The 27,931-nt window shown below is 40.2% G+C and overlaps 1 protein-coding gene across 11 annotated transcripts; it reads right to left on the minus strand.

The window, feature by feature from the left end:
- Positions 1–2,140: 2,140 nt before the first annotated feature.
- On the minus strand, positions 2,141–27,869 carry LOC310746635 (olfactory receptor 14A16-like). 11 transcript variants are annotated; one of them, XM_083580615.1, is made up of 6 exons: positions 25,776–25,905; positions 23,926–24,076; positions 23,434–23,524; positions 21,909–22,684; positions 16,367–16,510; positions 15,894–15,978 (listed from the first exon to the last, which is right to left on the minus strand). In XM_083580615.1, the coding sequence occupies exons 4-5, from the start codon at positions 22,681–22,683 to the stop codon at positions 16,410–16,412; spliced, it is 876 nt and encodes a 291-aa protein (XP_083436741.1). In that variant the 5' UTR covers position 22,684; positions 23,434–23,524; positions 23,926–24,076; positions 25,776–25,905; the 3' UTR covers positions 15,894–15,978; positions 16,367–16,409. The 11 variants fall into 11 exon arrangements, 7 of the variants coding, with proteins under 7 accessions (XP_083436736.1, XP_083436735.1, XP_083436737.1 ...); XM_083580610.1 differs by lacking the exons at positions 15,894–15,978; positions 16,367–16,510; positions 21,909–22,684; positions 23,434–23,524; positions 25,776–25,905 and adding exons at positions 2,141–3,120; positions 10,072–10,161; positions 24,236–24,390; positions 26,417–27,869 and having other exon boundaries at positions 23,976–24,076; XR_014540768.1 differs by lacking the exons at positions 23,926–24,076; positions 25,776–25,905 and adding an exon at positions 3,106–3,120 and having other exon boundaries at positions 15,888–15,978; positions 16,410–16,510; positions 23,434–23,502.
- Between the last annotated feature and the right edge of the window lie 62 nt (positions 27,870–27,931).

The raw sequence follows: 27,931 nt of genomic DNA on the forward strand, positions 1-27,931 counted from the left end.
CCAATATGTTGCCAGTGACCTTGTAGAATAATTTAACAGTTGCACAGCCCTACTAAATACAGCTGATGAATTCAAAAGCAAGTCATCAATCAATAGCCCTATCCTATTGAGACTCCCCACCAATCTGGTTATTAAAAGACGAAGGGCGAAGTAGTTGATTGCAGATCTATTAGTAGAGGTGAAGGGAGACTGCGTTGTGACGGAGTATGAGGAGCTTCCACCAGGCAGACTGCCATATCATCCGTTAGTGGAGTCCCAATATTTGGCAGGGATTTCTGAGGTGTTAGCCCCTTCATGACTGCGTTCCTTTGATTTAGTAGGTTACTATGACCAGATTTTGAGGAGATTTTTTTCTCTTGAAAAAATATTATATTGTATTGTGAATTCTGGATGATAGGTTTTTCAAAGAAACAGGATTGCCTGGAGCTCTTTATCAAAAGACTTGTTTGCTTGTGTTTATGTTTACATATTTTATTGTATTTAATATAATATAATATTTCCTTGAGTTTCCTTGAATTCAATACAGAAATAATATTCCTGACTGTTAAAGCAAAATAAGACACAAGAATCAAGGTAAACATACTATTTATCATAAATATGCCATAATTCAACCTCTTTATTGAAGAAACCTGGGCTCTATTGCCAATGAATACATTTGAAACATTTAACACAAACAATTCAGCAGAATAGTGTCTTTAAACCTAAATGTAGCATAATGATAGCCATTGATGAGTATTGAGCATGACAGTCATTGTTAATCTCATTCTCCAGCATTAATTCTAATTTCTATTTCCATTTTAAGACCTTCTAAATTGGTGGCCATCACCACATCCAGTGAATTCTACAGGCTACCTAAGTATTGTGTGACTGATCTCCCCACCAGAAATTCTAGATTGTAGCCAGTTTAATGAGCAATCTTACAGCAAGATCCACTTGGATGACTAGGGTTAGAACCTGCAATTGAGACAAGAGGTTCCTTATGCAACTAAACCATGCCAGCATGACTACCCATCACCTGCTGTGCCAGAAGAATACTGGCTTATCCCTACCATTCTGGCTGAGCTGGGACCAGGTAATCTGAGCTGAGCATGGCGAATCATAAACCAACATAAAGCCTCAAAAAGGGGTGTTCTGGGACCATAGCTGGACAACAGATGTAGGACTTAGGATGGAGCCTAGCCATGGTCATCTGGATCATGTTACCTGGAAATTTGACATAAGTTTAGTAGGAAAAAAAGGATCATGTGAGACAAAAACAAGTTTTGCTCTGCCTGTCTTAAGCAGCAGTAGCACAGATTCTGAATGGACTTTGCATCTAATGTGGTTTACACCAGAATAGCTGAGACTGGGCTTGCTCAGTATAAGGTTTCCCCAAAAAATATCAAACTCAGTCACTTATTAAGTCCTTCCCAACATAATGTTTACGAGAATGTTGATGTGTTCAATTAGGCAATGAAGCTTTTTAATTTTGAAGGTATTAGTTACACTGCTTTCTGAATGTTTATTACAGCATCCAGACACTGATCCAATGCTTTCACTGTCCCTTCTGAGTCAGATGTTATAGAGAAGTAGAGCTGTGTATAATCAGTGAATGGGTGGCACCTTGTTTCAAAACTCCTAACGACCACACCAAACAGCTTGCATTAAATAGCACTGAGGAAAGACCAGTATCCTGTGGAATCCCATTGTACAAATGCCAGGGGATACAAGATTCATATTTCTACCAAACAAATGAAATAATCATTAATGTTGTCAAATAAACTCATATTTAGTGGGAATGTGACATCCATGTGATTGTTTGCTAATATAAATCACAAACGCCCTGAAGCAGAAGCCAAGTTAGATGGTCCTTCAGATTTTTGGAAATGGTAATGAACATGACTGTTTTTAACCACAGATGCATAGAATAACAAGATGTATCACTTGCATCCAACATACATCCAAAACATTTCTCCAAAAACCTTTCAGAAAAGGAATTCTGAAATACAGCAAAGGAAATTACAACATTCATGTAGTCATTATCACTTAATCCATTAATATGACAAAGAGCCTAGGAGTGTGATAAATAAATAAAAATGAGACGGGTCCTATTTTAAGCAGAAGGGAATATACCTAATATGAACATTTAGTTTCTCCATGTTTTTCAAATATCTGGAAATGATGAATCATGCAACGAGATGTTTCAGTTTTCTGGGTATTTTCCACACCGCCAGTTGGATGTCCTTGTTCCTGAGACTATAAATTATGGGATTAAGAACTGGTGGCAAAACTGTATATAATACAGCCGCAACCAAGTCCACTGTGGGGGAAGAAAGTGCTTTTGGCCTCATGTATGAAAACACACCTGTGGTGATGAATAAAGAAAAGACAGTCAGGTGAGGAGTGCAGGTAGAGAAAGCTTTATATCTGCCTTGGACTGATGGGATCCTCAGCACAGCAGAAAATATGTAGCCATAGGAAGTAAAGATGAAGGTAAAAAAGAAAGAGTCCGGAATAAACCCAAAGACAAAAATAAGAATTTGATTCACTTTTGTATCACTGCAAGAAATCTTTTGCAATTGAGGAATGTCACAAAAATATTGCTCAATCATATTGGTTCCACAGAAATTTAGTATGAAAGTAAAACTGGTTTCCAGTACAGCATGGATCAGGCTGCCTATCCAGCAAGCAGCGGCCAATTGGATACAGGCATCCCGATTCATGATTAAGGTATATTGTAGTGGACGGCAGATTGCTACGTAACGGTCATAAGCCATAACAGTGAGCAAGGCAAGCTCCCCACCAACAAATGTGACCACTAAGAAGACCTGTGTGACACATCCCACAAAAGAAATCATGTTGTTGTTTGTCAATGAAATGGCGATGGATTTGGGCACAGTAGTGGAGATGGAGCAAACATCAAACAATGACAGGTTGGTTAAAAAGAAGTACATCGGGCTGTGAAGGTGGTGGTCTAGGGCCACAGCTGTGATGATGAGAGAATTTCCTAATAAGGCTGTTAAGTAAATGAAGAGAAATATTGCAGAATGCAAAATCTGCATATCACGGGTTTCGGAAAAACCCATCAGAAGGAACTCTGTTGGAGTAGATTGGTTAGCCATTTCTCTCATTTCCGTCATTCTGCAGATAGAAGTTAAATAGTTGTGAGTTAGTGGAGCTTACAAATTTTTGGACATTCTGTGTTTTTTTTAATATCATTTTAGATATTGCGCTAGTTCACAACTACACATCTAGCCACATCAACAACCAAGTATGCACACTATCAATTGTTGATGTATTCTTTCATCCTGATATGACATGAAGCCTAATGGGGATAGTATGTGCACTCACATGTTTTCAGCTATTATGATTTATCCACCCTCAAAGAATGGGCAAAAGGCAACAGAGACTGGGGGCATACATATACTTTATAAGCCATATGTCATATGATGCAAACAGTGCAGTTTTTACAGAAATCTTCCAGTGTGCCATCAAATGTACATAAATCATTTTATGAAATATGTAACATTTGGAAAAGAGAGAGAGAAAGAGAGAGAGAGAGAGAGATCACACTGAATTAACTAGATGGGGTAAAGGAACCACCATTCTAGAAAGTTGATTTGAAATTTCATATAAAACAAAAAAATGAAACCAGAGTTGAAATTTGGAAAAGATTGTATTATGTGTATTCTCAGTGAGGCTTGTCTATTTCTTACTAAATACTTTAGTAATGTAAACCATGGAAATGGAAGCTTTCTTCAAGTATATGGCAATTAAAAAATGGTCAGACCTTCAGGCAACATAATCTTTGGGCTGTGAACGCGGCAAACCTGTGAGTAGGTTTGCCGCTCACGCGTGTGCAGAAGTGCTCTGCAGCGGCGTGTGTGTGCACAGAAGCAGTCCTCTGGGTACAAAATCTTTGGGATATGGCTGGGCCTCCATAATGGATCACGTTCGTAACCGGAGGTACCACTGTATTTCTAGAAACATGGCCCATGGAAACACCAAAAAATGGCTATACTTGAATCCCTTCTCTTTCTTTAATCCCTTCTCTTGAATCCCTTCTCTTTCTTTAAGATGATCAATAAAGATTATACTCACCGCTGTTTCTCTCAGAAGATTAGAGTGCCAATGTGCTTGACGGGGATATTTATTTGAAGGTACATGGGTTGCCAGGAGGAGGTGATGTCATCCTCCTTTTCTGTGCTATTTCAGGATCTCTCTTGGGAGAACATACCAGTCCCATGATGCTGTGCAAAACAAATGTTGCCCATTTCCCTACTAGTTCCTTTAACATACATAAGCAGCTGTTGGATTAGTCTAGAAAGCGAAGGACACAAAGGGAGCTGAGGAGAAAGACTCAACTAGCCAGTCCAGTTCTGCCCCAGATACTCCTCAATATATGTGAAAAGGAAGACGATCAGGAGAAGAGTGATATCACATCAGAGTATTTTCACCCAATCCTTGTATGCTAAGGTTATCTCATTCATTCATTTCTACCACTGAAATGTACACAATGTGTAAAGTAAAAGAAGTGGCAATGTTTCATGGACAACAGAAATCTAAAACATGCACATTGATATAATATCAGCATGTTACATTCCCCAGTTCACGCATTAAGTTGTTTTCAGATATGATAACAAAGACACCATTGCAAAATCTCTTGTGAATCCTTGCTCTAGAGAAGTTTGTGCTTTTCCCATGTTGGTGCAATTTGAATTAATTCATGTTTGGTGAAGGATGCACAATGAGGCACAAGATTTTATACCAAGAATTTATTTAGCCCTTTTGTTTTTCCATGGATTCTGAACTATAGGAAAGAAAACAGCAGGAGATAAAAGAAAGATGAAAAAGGCTCCAAAAATTTACTTCTAGTATCTAGGGATTGTAGTGCATACCTAAATTTGGTATAACATCACAACTTTTTTAATTGCACTCCCACCTCATTTGTTTGCATCACAGGCAAATTCTTTCTGATCATGAACTTCTATTTTGAGCTTCCATTCGTGTTCAGCTGAAGGACCTTAAGTACCCCTTCATATGAAGTGTGCTCTTCCATCATGTGCATTAGAGCTTATGTACATGTGTGTGTGTGTCTCCAAAAATATCCAAAAACATTTACCAGCATAGACAAATAATCCATGATTGGTCTCCATTCGTCCTTAAACACTTCGTCATTCTGTCATTCTTCGTCATTCTGTCTGGCAGTTAATTTCACCATTTCATCATAGTCTATCAGTTTCATAAGCCAATCCTCCTTCCTTGGTAATCCTTCTTCTTTCCACTTCTCTGCATATAAAGTTCTAGTTGCTGTTGTTGCATATATAAATAAATTTGAGTTTGGATATAAAATTACAAACAAAAGTGTTGTCATTTGAATTTAATTTATTTTAGGTAAAGGATGCCCAGTGAGATACTGTGGTACCCCGGGTTACCGACACCTCGGGTTACAGACACCTCAGGTTACACACTCCGCTAACCCGGAAGTAGTACTTTGGGTTAAGAACTTTACCTCAGGATGAGAACAGAAATCCAGTGGCGGCAGTGCAGTGGCAGCAGGAGGCCCCATTAGCTAAAGTGGTACCTCAGGTTAAGAACAGTTTCAGGTTAAGAACAGACCTCCAGAACAAATTAAGTTCTTAACGATAAACATGGTCTAAAGCTTCATTCATCAATTGGCCAAACATGCCATCATTCATAGCAACTCATAATGGGTTATAGGCATAATAATTCATTAGGCCATCATTGATTACAGACCATGGGAACAAACACAGTGTGCATAAGAAGGCATGTAATTCAGAAGTATGGAGTTGTCCCATATGGGGATCAGGAAGCAGACACCTTGGTATTATCAGCATCACACTCTAACCACTGAACTATCCCAGCCACATGAAGTTCATCTAGTCCAACCCCCTGCAGTGTGGGATTATGTTGTTGCCCCAAGCAGGAGATGAACCTGCAAACTTGGCATTATCAGCACACTGTTCTAACCACTGAGCTATCCAGTCTACATGAGCTAATCTTCTGGTTGAACCCCTTACAATGTAGGGATATGCTGCTGCCCACTGTGGGAATAGAACCTGCAAACTTGGCATTATCAGCACCCTCCTCCAGCCACTGAGCTATCCAGTCTACAGTTGCCATAGACTGGATAGTTGCCATAGACTGGATAGTGTTTCACGAAGCACTATTACTAATTTTAATGTTAGATGCATTTTTATTCAATGTTTAACAGAACACATTCTGAACAGCAGGAGATGAGTGGGCACTAGAAATTTGCACAAAAAATTGTGATGTATGTGAGACACAACATTAGCAATCATGCTAGGAGTAAGGTAACAAAAAGGGAGTGGCTCTCTGCCAGTCAACAAATGGGTAGGGCCCCTTCCTCAACTTTCTGGTAGTTAGAAATACAATGGCAAGAGTTGAGGGTGGAGTGATGTGAGCTAAAAACTGGAAGCAGCAGGCTGGGAAGCTGGAAACACAGACAGTTGCTGTTTATATACTAAGCTGCAGCTATGAGAGAAGCAAGAGTGTCTTGAGGTGTTCATGCTGTGAACCCTACAATGTAGGCTCAGGTTGTATATATGTGTAAATAAACCATATATCCTAAAGACACCACAGTCTCTACTGTACCTCATTCCAAAGGAAACAAAAACCCTGGGTAACCAACTGGAACCCTTGGAATCTCGCACCACTCAGAAATTTGGGTGGCATGCAGCAATACGTTGAACACCCATATTTTATTTCAGAGGTACAGAATACATATGCATTTTGGATAACATTGTAAGTACCTGAATTAAAAACTAACACTGGAAACACAGTGATTGTACAGTCAATAGGAGTATAAGCACTGTTAAAGATTTGTTCTCTGTGGAATAGAATTCAATTTTAGTTTGCATCTTGAATTCCTTTTCAGAAGCAAAATAGAGCAAAACCTGGTGAAAATCAGATGGTTGGCAGCTATGCCATTTACCTTACAACGTTTTATTATTAACATTTTCTTTGATAATAGAGCCTAGAATTTCATCTCTTGTTGCCACTCTTTGCGTGGACAGGCGGAGTCCCCAGGTCCCGAGCGCCCCCCCGTCATGTGGAATAACGACTCACGACAATGTGCTATGGGATTAAATTGGCCACAACTTTATTAAATTTCAAATGTGGGTAGACCTTGGCTCAGGCATTGGGCGTTCTCCCTCCCCAGTCCCCAGCCGGGGACCTAGGGAGCATCAGAGTTATCCAGTGTTTGTGTGGGGGATGGGCTGGCTCTGGAGAACATATGTTCAAGCAGAGATAGCCGCCCCCGTTACGCCACCGCCGCAGGGGAGAGCAATGACGACCTTTCGGCGTACGGTCAAAGCCTCCCTTCAGAAACCCCTTTAACGGGGAACCCTGGTATCGCCGCTGCAAGAGGAAGAGGGACAAAAGGATTCCGCCCAAGGCCTGATACTGCCAAAGTTGTGACGTTTTGCTACGGGAAAGGCAAAACCTGCCAATGCAGGGAAATTCCTTTCCGGCCCTTCGACAGCGACCTTAACGTAGCAGCGTCCGCATACCTGTAAGAAAAGTTAACCTGCAAAACCTGTGAAGAAAAGTTAACCTGCAAAATAAGGCATTAACTGAGGGTGGGTAGGGTGGGAGAAGCTCTGGAGCCAAGTGAGGATTCCCAGGTAAGATCCTCCCTCTATTGTGTGGGCAGGTAATCCCTCCCCCACCTGGCCTGATCTCATTGGCAACGCTTCCCCCAGGTGGGATTGGACAACTGACTGGGGTAGGCGGAGACCTCCAGGTATCCCACCTGAGGGAAGGCAAAGCCAAGCCTATGCTGAATGGAGCCGCTCCAGATCCAGGGGCTGCGCGCGTCCACGCAAAGGTTGGCCCCCGTTTTATGCGGGGAGCGGTCATTACTTCAGTATGCAAAATTTTGTGTCTGAAAAAGTTAGTGGCATATCATAAAAAGGACTAGGGCAGCCATTAGGAAATATCTACTTTTCCACTTTTCAAAAACAGCTTAGGTGATTTTCTAAAATGTATTAGCTCTTTGTTTGGTATTTGTGGAGAGCTATCATGTTTTCTGCTGCCTGCAACCTAAGTGTTTTCCATACAAATGGCCTTTTCAGGTGTTCTCCCTCAGGGCATCATACTTGTCAAATTCTAGATAGAGTGCATAAAAATGGAGGTGAAAAATGAAAGCAAATATAAAACTTGTGAAAAATATGTACTTTTGGTTGAGTATTATTACTTTTACCTTTAAATGAGTGAGGGTGCAGTCATTTCAGTTTTCATTTTTAAAACTAAATGCACCGCTCAGTCAAGTCCATCCTCTTTTTGTGCTGACCTTTTTTAAAAAAAACAATGAACAAAATATTTGCATCTAAATTTTCTCCATTTTGTACACTTCCTATACACCTTGCTCCTGTAAAATACACATTTTTCAATTCTTTGCCATGAATTTCCACCCAAAATGTTAGTTTTGTGAGCATTATTGCATTTGGAAACTTTATTGCAGAAGCCAGGGGAAGTACATAATCTGAGCAAGAGCTTCATTTTAATCTATCTATCCATCCATCTATCTATCTATCATGTATCTATCTAGCTTTATTAGATGAATATTTAGTCCACACTATAGCATATTCCCAGTAGAATTTACAGGAATTATAATTAAAAGCAGTGACTCTCAAACAGGAAGCAATTGAATTTTAAAAGATATTCCTTGGAAATGAGCAATATATCTAGCTGTAGCTTTAAATATGATAAAATATAATCCATTTGTTGTGTGTGGAAGCAATGAAGAACAGCAATCCTTCAACCTACACAATAAGTGACTATTGCTAAATTTGTGTGTTCTGACATCTAACACTTTGTTCCTAAAGCTATTAATAACAGGATTCAGTAGTGGTGGCAAAACATTTTACAATACAGCAGAGAGCAAATCCATTGTTGAGGAAGAAAGTGTTTTAGGTCTCATGTATTAAAACACAGCTGTGCTCATAAATAAAGACAGTCAGGTGGGGGATGCAGGTAGAGAAAACTTTATATCTGCCTTGAACAGAAGGGATTCTCAGCACAGCAGAGAAGATGTAGCCATAGGAAACAAAGATGAACCCTCCACAAAATGAACCTACACAGGAATCCTGTACCAAGAATCCTAGGTAAAAGACCATCACAACTTGCACCTAAACCTCAAGCCAACATAAAGCAACCAAAGAAAACTTGTCTGTGTGTTTGTGTGTTATACAGACTCAAAACAACAATTAATACTACTAATAATCAACACATTGAGTATTCTGAGTCTCACTGAACTGAGCTGACATAGCTCTTTTAAAAAAGAAATACCAGTAAAATGCATCCTGCACCTGTACATGCATGACCTAGTCAGTATGGTGCTAGAATAACACACCTCTAAAACAGTGAAGGAGGAGGGGCCATAGTTATGCAAGAAACTGAGGACAGAGTATCAGATGCAAATGTGGTTTAGAGACCTCATTACTTGTGCAAAGACTTATTCTACCCTTCCTCCCTTCTAACACCTCCACTCAAAAAGAAACCCAATTTAGCAGGTTGGGAGGATCAGCATTAGATCCAGTTCCTCACATTTACATATTGGCATGCTTCTTCGTTTTTTAAAGTCCTAATGAAAACTCATAAAGTCCTTAAAGTCCTAATGAAAGTTGTTCTGTGTGAAACGATTCTAATATGCACATTTTATATGCAAATTTGCCCAATACCCATCTATTTGCAATGCACTGTTATGCAATATAATGCATTTTTATGCAATTTTCACGGACATTTGCATTCTTATACAATGCACAGGAAATGTGATGTGTATGAGACACAACTTGAGCAATCATGCTAGGAGACTTCTAATTCTTTTCGGTATTTTCAGTACAGCCTCTTGGATGTCTTTGTTCCTAAAGCTATAAATAATGGGATTCAGTAGTGGTGGCAAAACCGTATACAATACAGCAGAGAGCAAATCCATCGTTGTAGAAGAAAGTGCTTTAGGACTCATATATGAAAACAAATCTGTGCTAATAAATAAAGAAAAGACAGTCAGGTGGGGGATGCAGGTAGAGAAAACTTTATATCTACCTTGAACAGAAGGGATTCTCAACACTGCAGAGAAGATGTAGCCATAGGAAACAAAGATGAACCCTCCACAAAATGAAGCTACTGTAATCCCTATGGCAAAAATCAAAATTTGATTAACCTTTGTGTCAGTACAAGAAATCTTTAGCAACTGAGGGATATCACAGAAATACTGCCCAATAATATTGGACCCACAGAAATGTAGCCTGAAAGTGATAATGGTATGTAATGATGAATGAATTAGGTTACTTATCCAGGAAGCAGCTGCCATTTGGATGCAGGCATCCCTGTTCATGATTAGCTCATACTGTAGAGGATGGCAGATTGCAGCATAGCGATCATAAGCCATGATAGTGAGCAAGGCAAGCTCAGAACCTGCAAAAGTCAAAACTAAGAAAACCTGTGCGACACAGCCAGCAAAAGAAATCTTTTTGTAACCCAACAAAGAAGCAGCTATGGATTTGGGGATTGTGGTAGAGATGTAGCAAATGTCTGATAATGATAGGTTGACCAAAAAGAAGTACATAGGGGTGTGTAGCTTGTGGTTTAGGGCAACAGCAATGATGATGAGAAAATTCCCCACTAAGGCTATTAAATAAATGGAGAGAAATATCACAAAGTAAAAATATTGTTCTTCTGGGTCACTGGAAAACCCCATCAGAAGAAATTCTGTCACTGTAGACTGGTTGGCCATCTTAATTCTTTGAAATATTTGAAAAAGTTCTAGAAGAGTAGCTCTGTTATTTTGTTTCAGCAACACCAGCAGAAGTGTTTTGGCACCTAAGATTAGAACAGAGTTAAAGAAAGTCTGTTGGTAGAGGGAATATGCAGGCAATTGTATGTGGGGTTTCCCTCCTATGTCAATATGATGTAATGGGTGATGCCAGCAGTAAACATTCAACTGATACTATTGATTCTCCCCAGTACTCATAGAATTTTAGAGTTGCAAGGGAACATAGCATCTCAAGAAAGACCCATCTTGGTTACATGCTGAATCAATAATGAGAAAGTAGAATCAACCGCTAACTGTCGCTTATAAGAACAACCAATGAAATATTATGTTGCTTTGATAAGAGCTGAGGGTTTAAACCCAATCTCCAGAATTTTAAAACACCACATTATTATCTTCTCTTACCTATAAATGTAATCTATTTTTATCATAGAATAATCATGTCTGCATTAACCTTACTGCTGTATTAAACATTTTGAGGTCTTTTCAGAACTGAAATATGAGCACCTTTCAAGGCCTAGTCTCCTCTGAGGTTGAACAAATCGGATGCTACTTACCTCATCATTCTCTGGAAGAAGGAAATGCCTAGATGTTGGAGTGTAGTCTTTAGTAGAAGATATATATTTTATGAGAAGGAGGAATAGCTTCTCTGCTGTCTGTAGTGTTTCAGACAGTAGGTCCATGGAGAAGATATTTAAATTTCTGTAGTGCTTCAGAGAATCACTCCTTGGAGATCACTATAATGATTTGCAGGTCCTGATTTACTCAACAAGGAGTGCAATTGTCTTTATTATAATAAAGTATTGTATATATTGTGGCGGTTAGAGTGTTGAACTTGATTAACCTATGTATCACTACAAAAAATCTTTTTTAACTGAGGAAGGTCACAAAAATATTGTCCTATGACTTCGATCCCACAAAAATTTAGCATGAAACTAAAACTGGATTGCATATCCAGGAAGCAATTAACATTTGAGCCAGACGCTCCGATTAATTTTCCATCTGGGAGGGCACCCATAGCTTCTTCACTACTGCCTAAAATATGTCATATTTTGTATATTTGCACCGTGGAATGTTGATTATCTCTGCTGTGCTCCTCTGCTGAGGAAGATGGATGTGAGAGTCGTCTTGTTGTTTTGTTATTTGCTTTATAAATAAAACCTTTGATGTTACTATTCCAACCACAGTTGCTTCTGCTGCATTCTGCTGTAAAGGACTGAGTTCTCTATTTGCAAATGGGCATTTAATGCTCAAAATGGTTATGGGCCCAGACTGTGTCCCTGGACTGTGTGCAGACTGTGTTGAACTGTCCTCAGAGTGTGTTCTGGACTGTGCCAGATTGCTGTGTGATTCCTGGCAAGAACTGTTTCGGCTGGAGGACAATGGAATGTAAATCGGGTCCTCCCTTAAAGAGGGTATGTGTTGCGGTGGGACCTGGCAACCTAACCCTGTGTTGTGGGTGGGTATGTTTGGACAGCACAACACCCAAGTGGTAGGTCCCTTGATGCAGGGTTCAATCAGGCCAATGGGATACAGGCTAAATGGATCAAGGGACCTATATATACCTATGCACATGACCCAGAGCTTCCTCTTTTGGTGCGTGCATCGGAACACCAGCAACGTGTCCGCTGCGAGCCGAGAGAGAGCACAATCTACTTTGATGATCTGCTTGTTGAATCTGTTTCTTTTTATTCCCCCTTTTCCCCCAGTTTCTCCTTTACTCATTATTCCCTTGATTTAATTTCCCCTCCTTGCCTTGCCTTTCCCTTTTCCCCTTAGGAGACTTTCTGCCTCATGGGGCTTCGGCCCCTTGAGCTCTGAGCTTGCTGCTGCCTCTGTTCAGCCAGATGGCTTCGCTCATTCTCTGGCTGCAGCTGCAGCGTTGGGGCTTAGAAATTCAAGTTGATTTCATTTTTAGTGCAGAGAGTCCCCTCTTTGAGCAGTTGCCTTTTATTCTGCTTACGGTCTGTGGGGAATTGCTCTGGGCTGGAAACCTGCCCTCCCACAAAGTGACCCGACTGTCATTTTGCATCTTCTTCTTGTAGGGGTGCCGGGTCTTTTGGCAGGAGTGCCATCTTGTTTTCGCGGGAGTGCCATCTTAATTGTGTCGATCAATTTTGCTTTGTTCTGTAACCATACTGAGAAAAGTATCCATCATGCTGTCCATTGCCTTGGTGAGGTATGGATGCAATTCTGTCACCAGAAAGCAAAGCACACAGAGGAAGATGGATGGGATGGGAGGAGGAAGAGGATGAATGGCCTTCATCCTAGCCAGCTCACTTCTGCCCCAGTTCCTCCTCAATGTATGTGAAAGGAGGGAAATGGGGGATTTGCCATCACACTCTTAAAAAAGACTCAAAGTAAAGCAGTTATGGGTAAATGGTTAATATGATTTGGGAACTTTAATAAGCTAGTGGTTATCTCAGTCATTTATTTATTTATACAATTCAAAGGTGCACACTGTATGAAGGGAGAAAGATGGCGTCACATTATCAATGGTCAAGAAGAATCTAAAACACACACATATCACGAAAATATCACTATAATACATCAGAATACACCTTTAGTTCAGTGATTTGTTTCTCCTCCTGAAAAAAAAAAGCCCCTTGTAAAATCTTCTGGGAATCATTGCTCTGGGGAAGTTTCTGTTATGTTGTGTGGGTTTAGTTATTAAACCATAAGCCATAGATTTTCCCTTTGAATTTTATTCATTTATGGTACAGGATGCCCAGTGAAGTCCAGTGTCCTACTTGAGGAATTTATTTTTCCATTGATTGTAAACGGTGACCAATAAAGCTGCTGGAGCTGAAAGAAGATCTGATATGGGATTAAAAAGCGAATTGTCTTTTGCTGTGTAGTTTTTCATTTTGTTTTGCTAAATCAAATATTCTGTATCACACCTATTTTTCTTCATTTTCCAAAAAACCTTGTTCGAGTATTAATTTATGGTGCATGTATGTGGGGGGGGGGAGTGCAAACCAGGGATGCTTCTGCTGCATCTTATCCCACCTCAGCAATACATGAATTGTTTAAAAATCAATCCCTCTCCCCAGGTAACTATGGTATTTGTAGCTCTCCTGGGAGGATAGACTCCTAAAAACTCTTGTCTTTTTGTTTAAATACAGAACCCCTGTTAAGTGTCTAAACTTCACCTAAAGAACAGCAAGTTATTGCTCTAGAATTCTCTCAAAGTTGTAATAGTGGCCCATAAATAAATAATTAATAGAACTTACACATATAAAATGTCTCACGAAATCTATGGAAATGACAAAAGATGAATAGTTAATATTGAGGAAGGTCCTATTTCAAAATATAAAGGGGTATATCTAAGTTTACGTGGCAGACCTCAGATTCCCATTTAGTGTTTCCATGTTTAACATTTTTTTAAAAAGAATTTGGAACTGATTAATCATGCTACAAGCTGTTTTAATTTTCTGGGTATTTTCCAGACTGCCAGCTGGATGTCCTTGTTCCTGAGGCTATAAATAATGGGATTAAGAACCGGTGGTAGAACTGTATATAATACAGCAGAAACCAAGTCCACTGTGGGGGAAGAAAGTGCTTTTGGTCTCATGTATGAAAACACAGCTGTGATGATGAATAAAGAAAAGACAGTCAGGTGAGGAGTACAGGTAGAAAAAGCTTTATATCTGCCTTGGACAGATGGGATCCTCAGCACAGCAGAAAATATGTAGCCATAGGAAGTAAAGATGAAGGTAAAAAAGAAAGAGTCCAGAAAAAAACCAAGGACAAGAATTAGAATTTGATTCACTTTTGTATCACTGCAAGAAATCTTTTGCAATTGAGGAATGTCACAAAAATATTGCCCAATCATATTGGTTCCACAGAAATTTAGTATGAAAGTAAAACTTGTTTCCAGTACTGCATGGATCAGGCTGCCTATCCAGCAAGCAGCTGCCAATTGGATACAGGCATCCTGATTCATGATTAAGGTATATTGCAGTGGACGACAGATTGCTATATAACGGTCATAAGCCATAACAGTGAGCAAGGCAAGCTCCCCACCAACAAATGTGACCACTAAGAAGACCTGTGTGACACATCCAGCAAAAGAAATCATGTTGTTGTTTGTCAATGAAATGGCGATGGATTTGGGCACAGTGGTGGAGATGGAGCATACATCAAACAATGACAGGTTGATCAAAAAGAAGTACATCGGGCTGTGAAGGTGGCGGTCTAGGGCCACAGCTGTGATGATGAGAGAATTTCCCACTAAAGCTGTTAAGTAAATGAAGAGAAACATTGCAGAATGCAAAATCTGCAAATCATGGGTTTCAGAAAACCCCATGAGAAGGAACTCTGTTGGAGTAGAGTAGTTAGCCATTTCTCTCATTCCCATCATTCTGCAAATAGAAGTTAAATAATTTTAAGTTAGTGGCGCTTATAAATTTTTGGACTTTCTTTTTTTAAAAAAAGATCACATAGTTATTGCTCTAGTGCACAACTACACATCTATCCAAATCAACAACCAAGTATGCACACTATCAATTGTTGATGTATTCTTTCATCCTGATATGACATGAAGCCTAATGGGGATAGTATGTACACTCACATATTTTCAGCTAATATGATTTATCCACCCTCAAAGACTGGGTACATACATATACTTTCTAAGCCATGTGCCACATGATGTAAATGGTGCAGTTTTTACAGAAATCTTCCATTTTGCCATCAAATGTACATATACCATTTTATGAAACATGGAGCATTGGGGGGGGGAGATCATACTGAATTAACTAGATGGGGTAAAGGAACCACCATTCTAGAAAGCTGATATGAAATTTCATATAAAACAAAAAAATGAAATTACTGTGGATATTTTGAAAGATTGTATTATGTGTATTCTCAGCTTTTCTATTTCTTGCTAAATACTTTAGTAATGTAAAACATGGAAATGGAAGCTTTCTTCAAGTATATTGGAATAAAAAATTGTCAGATCTCAAATATTTGGAGGTTTTCCATCAGAAATAAATAACAAAAAGCTATCATGTGAGTGTATGTGTTTTAAAAGGTGCGCTCCATTCCCCCCCCCCCCAATTGAACAACAGCATAGCAATTCACATATTACCTAAGAGCAATGAAGAATCAGCCTGAATGAATTAAGTTCCAGGAATGAAGACTGATTGCCGGAATACTGAAACAGCAAAGATTTCAACAACCTGCAAGGAGAATTGAAAAAAACCCCAAAACGTTATTTTATTTATTTCTATAAACATGGCCCATGGAAACACCAAAAGATGACTATACTCAGTGTGCAGTCAGAATCATATCAAGTTCTACCCTATTAAAATAATACAAGAAGAGAAGGGATGGACTTCCTTTAATTCCATTTGAATAAGTAACTTCTTTTCTAGTGATTGTATTACCATATATTATAATTCATTTCATTTTTTTTAAAAATGGAAAAGATAACCCAGATGAGAGCATCTCCCAATTAATTTGTCTCAAATGCAAATCTAATGAGCTGAGAAGATGAAGACTGCACACTGAATCATTAAAAGCTTCCTATTGTCAGAAAAGCCATAGAATGCCAGAATATCTGCCTACCATCATTGTTGCTATGAACAAGAGAATCATGGAAGCACTTAACTCAACCCACCATCACATTCTTTGGGAAGCAAATGTGAGTTGTCCATATTCCAGGTGAAATATTTCTCTGTGCAGTTTCCCCAAGGTTTCTGTTGCCTTCTCCTACAGATAAAAGAAATGATTTTTTTAAAAAACAAAAACACAAGAAGTCCATTTTATGATAGTATGATAATCTCAGCATTAAACCAACTACTGGATGAGTCATTTCGCAATCTCTTCAGAATTGAAAGCTTGAGCATCCTTGAATCCCTTCTGTTTCTTTAAGATGAACAATAAGGATTGTACTCACTGCTGTTTCTCTCAGAAGATTAGAGTGCCAATGTGCTTGATGGGGATATTTATTTGAAGGTACATGGGTTGCCAGGAGGAGGTGATGTCATCCTCCTTTCCTGTGCTATTTCAGGGTCTCTCTTGGGAGAACATATCAGTCCCATGATGCTGTGCAAAACAAATGTTGTCCATTTCCCTACTAGTTCTTTTAATATTCATAATATAAGAGCCTGCTGGATCAATCCAGAAAGCGATGGACACAAAGGGAGCTGAGGAGGAGAAAGACTCAACCTAGCCAGCCCAGTTCTGCCCCAGATACTCCTCAATATATGTGAAAAGAAAGACAATCAGGAGAAGAGTGATATCGCATCAGAGTATTTCTACTCAGTCCTTGTATGCTAATGTTTTCTCATTCATTAATTTCTGCCACTGAAATGTACATAATGTATAAATGAAAAGAAGTGGCAATGTTTCATGGACAACAGAAATCCAAAACACGCAAACCAATATAAATATCAGCATGTTTCATTCCTCAGTTCAGGAAATTCATTGTTCTCAGATATGCAAACAAAGATGCCATTGCAAAATCTCTTGGGAATCTTTGCTCCAGGGAAATTTATGCTTTCCCATGTTGGTGCCATTTGAATTAATTCATGTTTGCTGAAGGATGTCTGGTGAGGCACAATATTTTACTCCTAGAATTTATTTGGCCCTTCTGTTTTTTCATGGATTTTAAACTGTAGCAAAGAAAACAGCAGAAACTAAAAGAAAGATGAAAAAGGCTCAAAAAATAGTATGCAAGGATACTTTTTCTTTTTTTTCTTATAGTGCATACCTAAATTTTGTATAACATCACCACTATTTTTATTGTCCTCTCCCCCCACCTCATCTGTTTGCAAAACTGGCAAATTCTTTCTGATCATGAACTACTTTGAGCTTCCATCAGTGTTCAGCTGAAGGAGCTTAGGTTGCCTTTCATATAAAGTGTGCTCTTCCATCATGTGCATTAGAGCTTCCATTTGAAGGTTGGGGAACTGGGTGCACCCAATGGCAGTAATAGACATTATGGTAGTGCAGTGGCTCTCAATTGACCTCCACTCAATTGCATCACTGCTGCTTAGCAGGAGTTAAGAAGCCTGCACCTGAACGGCTTTCTTTAGTTGTCTCTGTCTCTTCCCTTCTGAAAACTCTCACAGCCAAAGTGATAATAATTTAAATTAAAAGATCAGGTGATTGACAGGTACTGTCAGAAGGTCCTACATACGAGTAGGAGTCTGGTAGAGACACATGCCTGACTGGCATGTTCTCTCCCTCCTGGTCGGTCATTCAGGAGATTCAAAATCTTTCTCCAGCCCGAACATCACAGTGACTGATACTGAATCATCAGCATACTTCAGGGTCAGCAGAGTATAGGCAGTCAGTGTTCAGACTCAGTAGCACAGCAATTTGGCTAATCTACGCTTATTTACATATACACACTTGGAGCATCGTAACTCAGCTCCTTCCTCTTCAGCATCAGACAGCAAAGAGCAAGAACAGAGGACAAATGTCCTACATCACGGAAACACAGTAACAAAAACATCCTGTCTCTGTCACTTCCCACTATGTGGAATGAAAACATACACCATCATGTGATAAAAACAATCCCATGACTGCAACACAGGAAAAGAATCCTAGCAGGTACATGGCCGGCTCAAACTTAGACATCAGCCAGTAGCAGACAGCATAATGGGGTGCTGGCATACACCTGAGCTTTGCTCACTCACACTGCTACTTACGAAGAATAATCCAGTAACGACCAGTTGTGCTAGGAACTCAAAAAGAAGTTATCTTCAGGCTTCCATTTAATCCCAATTATCTAGCAATAAGACAAAATGAATTCAGTTGAGCTTATTTTGAGCAAACATTGTTTGGATTGCAGAAAAAAGTGATCAGATCAGATTAATTTTATTTGTATCAAATATCAGATTATCACACATCATTCATATATATATATATGTGTGTGTGTGTGTGTGTGTGTGTGTATGTGTGTGTGTGTGTGTGTGTGTGTATATACCCAAAATTATTCAATAACATTTATTGGCATTGATAAATGTATTTTCCCCAACAAAAAATCCTTCTTGACTTCCCACTTTCCTGGTTTTTAAAAAAGCCTCTCCTCCTACCATAGGGGAGGGGTTTTGAGCGGGAGACAATTCCTGTGAGTCACCGGAGGGTCGTGCCGTGGCCCTAGCCACCACCTGGGTGTGGTACAAGAACCACGACCACCAGATTCCTTTAACAGAATACCCTTCAAAGGGAGGGGTAGGTGATGGCAACAACCTCCCCTCTAACACACAATGCATTTCCAATCCCTAACCACCAAACCTTACAAAATTGTGACGATTTGCTATGAGGTAGGCAAAAAACCAGGTGGCTGGTGCCAATCTGCCAAGTGGAAAAAAATACCTACCAGTCCCCTTGGACAACCAAGGCCATAGGTCCATAGCAAGGTCAGGTGCTGAAGTGAAATCTAGAGGGAGGGAGGGTGATCTGAGGAAGCCAGAACAACAAGGAAGACCTTGTGGGCCCGTGGCCATTTTAAAACTGCTAAACCACGCCCCCAGCCAGTAAGATTGGATGGCTGGGGTGCATGACGTGGGCCCAGGACTCCAGTGATGCAGGGGCCACGCCCCTCCCTGCGAGCATGGGAAGCGATTCCTGCTCACAACTGCTCCCCTCCGGGAAGAGGAGAGGCTTTCTCATAAGAAGTTTTCCATTTAAACCCCATGGGGGAGCGGGGGATGAGGCCAGCTATGCACCTGTGGATGGTGAAAATACTATTGATGCTATCATTTCAGGACTATTAATTAGTCAAGGTCCTTTCACTTATTCATTTCTACAACCAAAATATTCAGAATGTTTAAAGTGAAAAGTCAAGTTTGGATATAAAATTACAAACAAAAGGGTTGTCATTTGAATTTATTTTAGGTAAAGGATGCTCAGTGAGATACAGTGGTACCTCGGGTTACAGACACCTTGGGTTACAGACACTTCAGGTTACAGACTCCACTAAGCCGGAAGTAGTATCTCAGGTAAAGAACTTTCCCTCAGGATGAGAACAGAAATCGGGCAGCAGCGGGAGGCCCCATTAGCTAAAGTGGTACCTCAGGTTAAGAACAGTTTCAGGTTAAGAACAGACCTCCTGAACAAATTAAGTTCTTAACCAGAGGTACCACTGTACAATGAAATACACTGGGGATTTGTTTTGTCCTTTTGTATTTATTTTGCTTGTACATTGTTGCAAAGAAAGAAGTTGGATGTGAAAGAAGAACTGATAAGGGATGCAAAACTGAATTGTATTCCATTCTCTGGTATGCGGGGGTGTTACATTTGCATTAGAATTTGTAGCCTTTGTCAAAAGTCCAGAATTTTTTTTGCAAGGCATTATAGGTCGAGATCTGCCGAAAGAGAAGAATTTAATCTTCATGTATGCTACAACAGTGGCTAGGATACTCCTAGTCAAAAGTGGAACAGTGACAAGATACCAACTAAAGATAAACTCATGGACAACGCTGAAATGGCCAAATTGAGAGATTAAGAGACAAAGACAATAGATACTTTAAAAAGGAGTGGGAACCATTTGTGATGTATTCACAGAAAAACTGTAAAGAAATGAACTCACTAGCAGGATTTGATTAAACACTCAACAGTAAGAGTGTCTCTCTCCCCCACCCCCTGAGAGGTCCCCAGAAACCAGATGCGTTTTCACACTTGCAGTCCAGCACTTACTACCACTCGAGCAATATGGGTTTACTCTGTCACACTCATAACTGCAGCATCAAGGACCTGCTTCTCTGCTTCTGGGTGACGCTGCTGAGGCCAGCGCAGGGTCCCTCTGCCACCGCCGCTGCTGCAGCTTGTCCCCAGGAGGAACTGCCAAAGCATTCCCTCACAGGGCACAGGATGGCATGGTCAGGGTAAGGGCTTTTATACTGGGTAGTAGATTGCAGCCTGGTCCATTGCTTTCTTTTTATGGATCAATGGTCTCGTTAGACAGTAAAATTATTGTTGAATTGCTGTTTTAGGGGTTGTTTTTCATCGTATGGAATGGATTAATCCATTTCCCATTACTTTCTATGGGAAAGCAAGCCTTGGTTTAAGTACGCTTGGGTTTAAGAATGGACTTCCAGAATGGATTAAGTTCGTAAGCCGAGGTACCACGGTATTAAGATATAACCAGGGAAATTATTCTGCAACGAACCAGAAGAGGAAGTTGAGTGAAGTCATGGGGGGGAGGGGGTATTTGGGTTTGTCTTTATATTTGAGATTATGTTACTGTGATCAAGATAAAAATGTTAAAATCAATAAAAACTAATAAAAAAGAATTTGTAATGTAAATTGTGTATCACATCTATTTCAATTCATTCCACCAGCATGCTTATGGGTTTTTGTTTTTATTTACCCTAAGCCATGTCCAAGAATCCATTCCCCATGCCCCCACATGCATATATACCAGATGGAGAATCACAGATCCTTCTGTTCCCTCCATTCCCACCTTGGTATTCCCAAAGTGCTTTAACATTCAACCCCCTCCCCAGGAAATCTGGATATTGCAGCTTTGTAGGGGTAACAGTTTTCACCCAATAACTATTTATTATTTGTATTGTTAATCTACAGCACCCTCTGTCATACATTCACTACGTTTAACAAGAAACTAGACAAGCATATCTTAAAGCAAATACCAGGGCTTCAATTTTAAGAGAGTCAGATTTGTGAGTAACAACACAAAAACATAATTCTTTCGAAAATGTCTACATAAGATACAATCAAGATAGTTCTCTGCAACACTGTAGCAGCAGCAATAATGGCCCATAACTGAAGAAATAATAAGATTGACATATTTTCTGTCCCTAAATTTGTGAAAATGGCAAGGAGCCTTTTAATATGATAAATAGTTAATATTATGAAATCCTCTATTTCAAAGGTGAAGAAATACAGTTAATTTCCTAAATTCAACCTCAGATATACATTAAGTGTTTCCATTTTTCCAAAAATCTGGAAGTGATGAATCATGCAATGAGATGTTTCAGTTTTCTGGGTATTTGCCAGACTGCCAGTTGGATGTCCTTGTTCCTAAGGCTATAAATAATGGGATTAAGAACTGGTGGCAAAACTGTATATAACACAGCAGAAACCAAGTCCACTGTGGGGGAAGAAAGTGCTTTTGGCCTCATGTATGAAAACACACCTGTGGTGATGAATAAAGAAAAGACAGTCAGGTGAGGAGTGCAGGTAGAGAAAGCTTTATATCTGCCTTGGACTGATGGGATCCTCAGCACAGCAGAGAAGATGTAGCCATAGGAAGCAAAGATAAATGCAAAACAAAAAGAGTCAATAAAAAACCCAAGGACAAAAATCAGAACTTGATTCACGTTTGTATCACTGCAAGAAATCTTTTGCAATTGAGGAATGTCACAAAAATATTGTCCAATGATATTGGTCCCACAGAAATTTAACACGAAAGTAAAACTGGTTTCCAATACTGCATGAATCAGGTTGCTTATCCAGGAAGCAGCTACCATTTGCATGCAGGCATCCCAATTCATGATTAAGGTATATTGCAGTGGACGACAGATTGCTACATAACGGTCATAAGCCATAACAGTGAGCAAGGCAAGCTCCCCACCAACAAATGTGACCACTAAGAAGACCTGTGTGACACATCCGGCAAAAGAAATCATGTTGTTGTTTGTCAATGAAATGGTGATGGATTTGGGTACAGTAGTGGAGATGGAGCAAACATCAAGCAATGACAGGTTGATCAAAAAGAAGTACATCGGGCTGTGAAGGTGGCCGTCTAGGGCCACAGCTGTGATGATGAGAGAATTTCCTACTAAGGCTGTTAAGTAAATGAAGAGAAATATTGCAGAATGCAAAATCTGCATATCACGAGTTTCAGAAAACCCCATGAGAAGGAACTCTGTTGGAGTAGATTGGTTAGCCATTTCTCTCAATTCTGTCATTCTGCAGATAGAAGTTAAATAGTTGTGCGTTAGTGGAGCTTACCAATTTTTGGACATTCTAATTTTTTAAATTATCATCTTAGATATTGTGCTAGTTCACAACAACACATTTATCCACATCAAGAACCATGTATGCACACTATTAACTGCTGATGTGTTCTTTCATTCTGATATGACATGAAGCCTCATGGGGATAGTATCTGCACTCACATATCTTCAGCTAATATGATTTATCTACCCTCAAAGACTGGGGGAAAGGCAACAGAGACTGGGTACATACATATACTTTCTAAGCCATGTGCCACATGATGTAAATGGTGCAGTTTTTACAGAAGTCTTCCATTTTGCCATCAAATGTACACAAACCATTTTTATGAAACATGTAACATTTTTTGGGGGGAGAGATCACACTGAATTAACTAGATGGGGTAAAGGAACCACGATTCTAGAAAGTTTATCTGAAATTTCCTATAAAACAATAAAATGAAATCACTGTGGATATTTTGAAAGATTGTATTATGTGTATTCTCAGTGAGGCTTTTCTATTTCTTGCTAAATACTTTAGTAATGTAAAACATGGAAATGGAAGCTTTCTTCAAGTATTTTGGAATAAAACATTGTCAGTTCTCAAATATTTGGAGGTTTTCCATCAAAAATATATGACAACAAACTATCGTCCAAGTGTATGTGTTTTGAAAGGTGCTCTCCATTTTTTTCAAATGAACAACAGCATAGCAATTCACATATTACCTAAGAGCAGTGAAGAATCAACCTGAATGAATTAAGTTTCAGGAATGAAGACTGATTGCTAGAATACTGAAACAGCAAATATTTCAACAACCTGCAAGGAGAATTGAAAAAAATCCAAAACATTATTTTATTTATTTCTAGTAACATGGCCCATGGAAACACTCAAAAAATGGCTATGCTTCTCAATGTGCAGGCAGAATCATATTAATTTCTATCCTATTCAAAAAAGACAAGACAAATTCCATTTGGATAAGTAATTTCTATTCTAGTGATTGTATTACCATATATTATAATTTATTTCATTTAATTTTTTTGGAAAAGATAATCCAGAAGCATCCATCTCTCAATTAATTTCTGTCATATGCAGTAGGTAATTTGTTTAACCAGCCAATCTAATGAGCTGACAAGATAAAGACTGCGCCCTGAATCATTAAAAGCTTCCCATTGTCGGAAATGCCATAGTTACTGAAGAATTCCGGAGTATCTGCTTACCACCATTGTTGCTGTGAACAAGAGAGAGTTATGGTAGCACTTGAACTTACTCCATTATCATATTTCTTGTCAGTTGTCAAATGTCAGTTGTCCATATTCCAGCGTGAAATATATCTCTGCACAGTTTTTCCAAGTTTTCTGTTGCCTTCTCCTATATATAAAAGAAATGATACTTTTTTAAAAAAAAATAAGAAGTCCACTTTACACCAACTACTACATCAGTCATTTTGCAATCTTTTCAGAATTGAAAGCTCGAGCATCCTTGAGTCCCTTCATTCTCTTTAAAGAGATCAATAAGGATTATACTCACCACTGTTTCTCTCAGATTAGAGTGCCAATGTGCTTGACGGTGATATTTATTTGAAGGTACATGGCTTGTCAGGAGGAGGTGGAGAAGGTGATGTCATCCTCCTTTCCTGTGCTATTTCTGGTTCTCTCTTTGGAGAACATACCAGTCCCATGGTGCTGTGCAAAACAAATGTTGTCCATTTCCCTACTAGTTCTTTTAATATGCATAAGAATATAAGAGCCTGCTGGATCAATCCAGAAAGCGAAGGACACAAAGGGAGCTGAGCAGATGAAAAACTCAACCTACCCAGCCCAGTTCTGCCCCAGTTGCTCCTCAATATATGTGAAAAGCAAGACGATCAGGAGAATAGTGATATCGCATCAGAGTATTTCTACCCAGTCGTTGTATGCTAAGGTTGTCTCATTCATTAATTTCTGCCAGTGAAATGTACACAATGTGTAAATAAAAAGAAGTGGCAATGTTTCATGGACAACAAAAATCCAAAACACACACACCAGTATAATATCAGCAAACTGCATTCCCCAGATTTACTTGTTCTCAGATATGCAAACAAAGATGTCATTGCAAAATCTCTTGAGAATCTTTGCTCCAGGGAAGTTTGTGCTATCCCCATGTTGGTGCCACTTGAATTAATTTATATTTGCTGAAGGATGCCCCTTGATGCACAATATTGTACAAAGAAGATGAAAAAGGCTCCAAAAATTAATTGACTTCTAGTATGCAAGGATACTTTTTCATTTTTTTTCTTGTCGTGCATACCTAAATTTCATATACGTAACATCACAACTATTTTTATTGTCCTCTCCCCCCACCTCATCTGTTTGCAACACTGGCAAATTCTTTCTGATCATGAACTTCTACTTCTACTTTCTGATCATGAACTTCTATTTTGAGCTTCCATAAGTGTTCAGCTGAAGGAACTTAGGTTGCCCTTCATATGAAGGGTGCTCTTCCATCATGTGCATTAGAGCTTACATATGAAGGTTGGGGAACTGGGTGCACCCAATGGCAGTAATAGACATTATAGTAGTGCAGTGGCTCTCAATTGACCTCCACTCAATTGCATCACTGCTGCTTAGCAGGAGTTAAGAAGCCTGCACCTGAAAGGCTTTCTTTACTTGTGTCTGTCTGTTCCCTACTGGAAACTCTCACAGACAAAGTGATAATAATTTAAATTAAAAGATCAGGTATTGACAGGTACATGGTCTGCTCAAACTTAGACATCAGCCAGCAGCAGACAGCGTAATGGGGTGCTGGCATACACCTGAGCTCTGCTCACTCACATTGCTGCTTACAAAGGATAATCCAGTAATGGCCAGTTCTGCTAGGAACTCAAAAGGAAGTTATCTTCAGGCTTCCATTTAATCCCAATTGCGCATCAAGACCCCAGAGCATCCCTAAGGATAAATAAATATGCACTGAAACAGAATTTTAGATTAAGGTTAATGGGCAAAACTTTAGGGCAAAACTTTATTGATTACAGAAATGTGAGAGGTATTGGCTTAGTCATTGGCAATAACTATATCTGACTCCTGCCCACCTTGCAGGAAATCTGGAAGGAGCTCCGTCGATGGCAACCAACTGATGCTCACCCTGGGGTTCCTGCTGGGTCCTGGCATGGCCCTAACCCCTCAAGCGGACTGCGGATGAGATCTAGACCCACAGATTCCTTTACTGGAATACCCTTGTATTCCAGTAGATGATGATGGCCACACCTCCCTCCCATCACAATAAGCCAATGCCTAACCACCACACGAGCCCCACACGAGGCACCAATACCCTCAGATCCTGTAACCAATCCTTCAAACCTCTAACAATCTCATCCATCCACACATCATTTCCACCATCAGAAAGATGCATACTATCAGCCCGAAACAGGGCTCTATCACTGAAGGTAATACCAGGGTGGCGAATCACTCTGCCACCCAGCGCCAACACCTTGTTTGACACCTCAGGGTCAACATGCTTCCTGGTTGTGTTGGTGGCAGCTGGGCATGAACTATTGTGCCAAACCTGACGCACCAGGAACTGCGACCAAAATATTGTGGTATCTGGGAGCACTGCTGCCAGCTCCTCCAAGTCCTTCTTAATGCAAGTCCTCAAGTCCATGCCCTTCAGCAGTGGCAAGTCATTTTTGCCCAGCTGCACAACCAACGCAGAAGGTGGGCCCCAAGTGGTCACCCGAGCCTTCACCAGTGGTAAAACTTCTTTCCAGCGCATCCCACGTCTGGACACACAGCAAACCTTGACTTGAGCAGGTAAGCCGAGCTGGCACCCAAACCCAGTCTCCACTGCTCGCACACTGGCCCAGTGCACAATGCTGTGACCCACGATCCACACGTGCAACTCTGGCAACACTGAAAAAAAGGAAAAGACAAAACATGTTAGGAGGTGGACAACATGCTACTTGCTTTTCTGGATGTATCCCTTATAGGCATTGGACTTCCACCAGCCCAATCCTGTCCACTGAAAGGCCCCAATGAACTGCCGTAATAGCGGCGCCAATCCTGAAAGAATGGGCAGCAAATTCCAATGCTGGCAAGCCACAGGCCGCAATAGGCTTCCATGTAACCCTAGTGAATTGATGCCTTGCTAAAGGGTTTCCTATCCTCATGTATCAAGAAGGGGCGAATCTGTAGGATTCCAGGAGGCCTAATCTGTAAATACCTCCTGGTGTTTTTTACACGTCACGAACCTCCATGCGCCGTTGCAGGCAACTTAAGCAGGGCCCCCTTACCCCTTTGGTCCATTTTGGACCAACTATCCCGGACCACCAATTCCGCCTCTCCCAAAGATATGTCCTCTAAGTGCAGACCTATAGGAACTTCCCCACAGACCTCCTCAAAAACAACCTCACCCATTCTATTGCGATAGAATAATTGGAAGAGAACAACCGTGCCTCATACCAGGACCAGCAAACAGATCTTAGTTTTTTGTGAATTTTACATAATAGGTCAAAGGCGACAGGCCTGCGGCCAACACCAGAAGATGGTTGAAATCTACGCCAGCCCTCCAGAGCCTTCCGGAGCACAAAAGCTGCACACAGATCATGGGCAAACAGGGGTTTGCTAAAAAAAGAAATGGCAGCAGACTGGATTTTAAGAGTCTTAGCTGCATGCCAAAGCTAATATAAGTGTGCTATGTATTGCGAAACCTGATCTGTAGAAGAGGGTTGATCCACAGCAATAGATAAATTCTGCACACGGAACATTATAAAATCAGCCCAGGTTTTCTTGTAAGATTTAAATGTGGAGGGGGCCAAGGAAGAGACTACTCCCTGCATAACTATGCACTTCCAAGGCTCCATAGGTACACCAGAAAAGGCTCCGGCAACTGCTGTGCGTCCAGTGCCAAAAATCTGAAGTGGTCCATGTGAAAGCGAGACAGAGAAGCCAGGTGAATCCCCAGAAATGTGCCACCACCTTTTATATGCCCCCACGATCACACCACCAATCTCTGATTGGCCAATAGGCCATGGTGTGATTGTGGGGCTATTGTGTGGGCTGGGCTCAATCTCCCACCTCCTCAAGGATAGTAGAGGGGACACACCTTGGGCCCGCATGCAAGGCAGACCCTCAGTTAGGAAGATCCCATTTATCTAGCAATAAGCCAAAATGAATTCAGTCAAGCTTATTTTGAGCAAACATTATTTCGATTGCAGAAAAAAGTCACCAGATCAGATTAATATTATTTCTA

The sequence above is a fragment of the Podarcis filfolensis genome, assembly GCF_964270895.1.
Source record: "Podarcis filfolensis genome assembly, chromosome: 13".
NCBI classification, from domain to species: Eukaryota; Metazoa; Chordata; class Lepidosauria; order Squamata; family Lacertidae; genus Podarcis; species Podarcis filfolensis.

Bases quoted from the DNA above. Each gene is read 5' to 3' on its own strand.
- LOC310746635 (XM_083580610.1), bottom strand. The intron at 3,121-10,071 runs GTAGATATAAAG...TTCTATCTGCAG, and splicing joins GAGAATCCCTTCTGTTCAAG to AATGACGGAAATGAGAGAAA.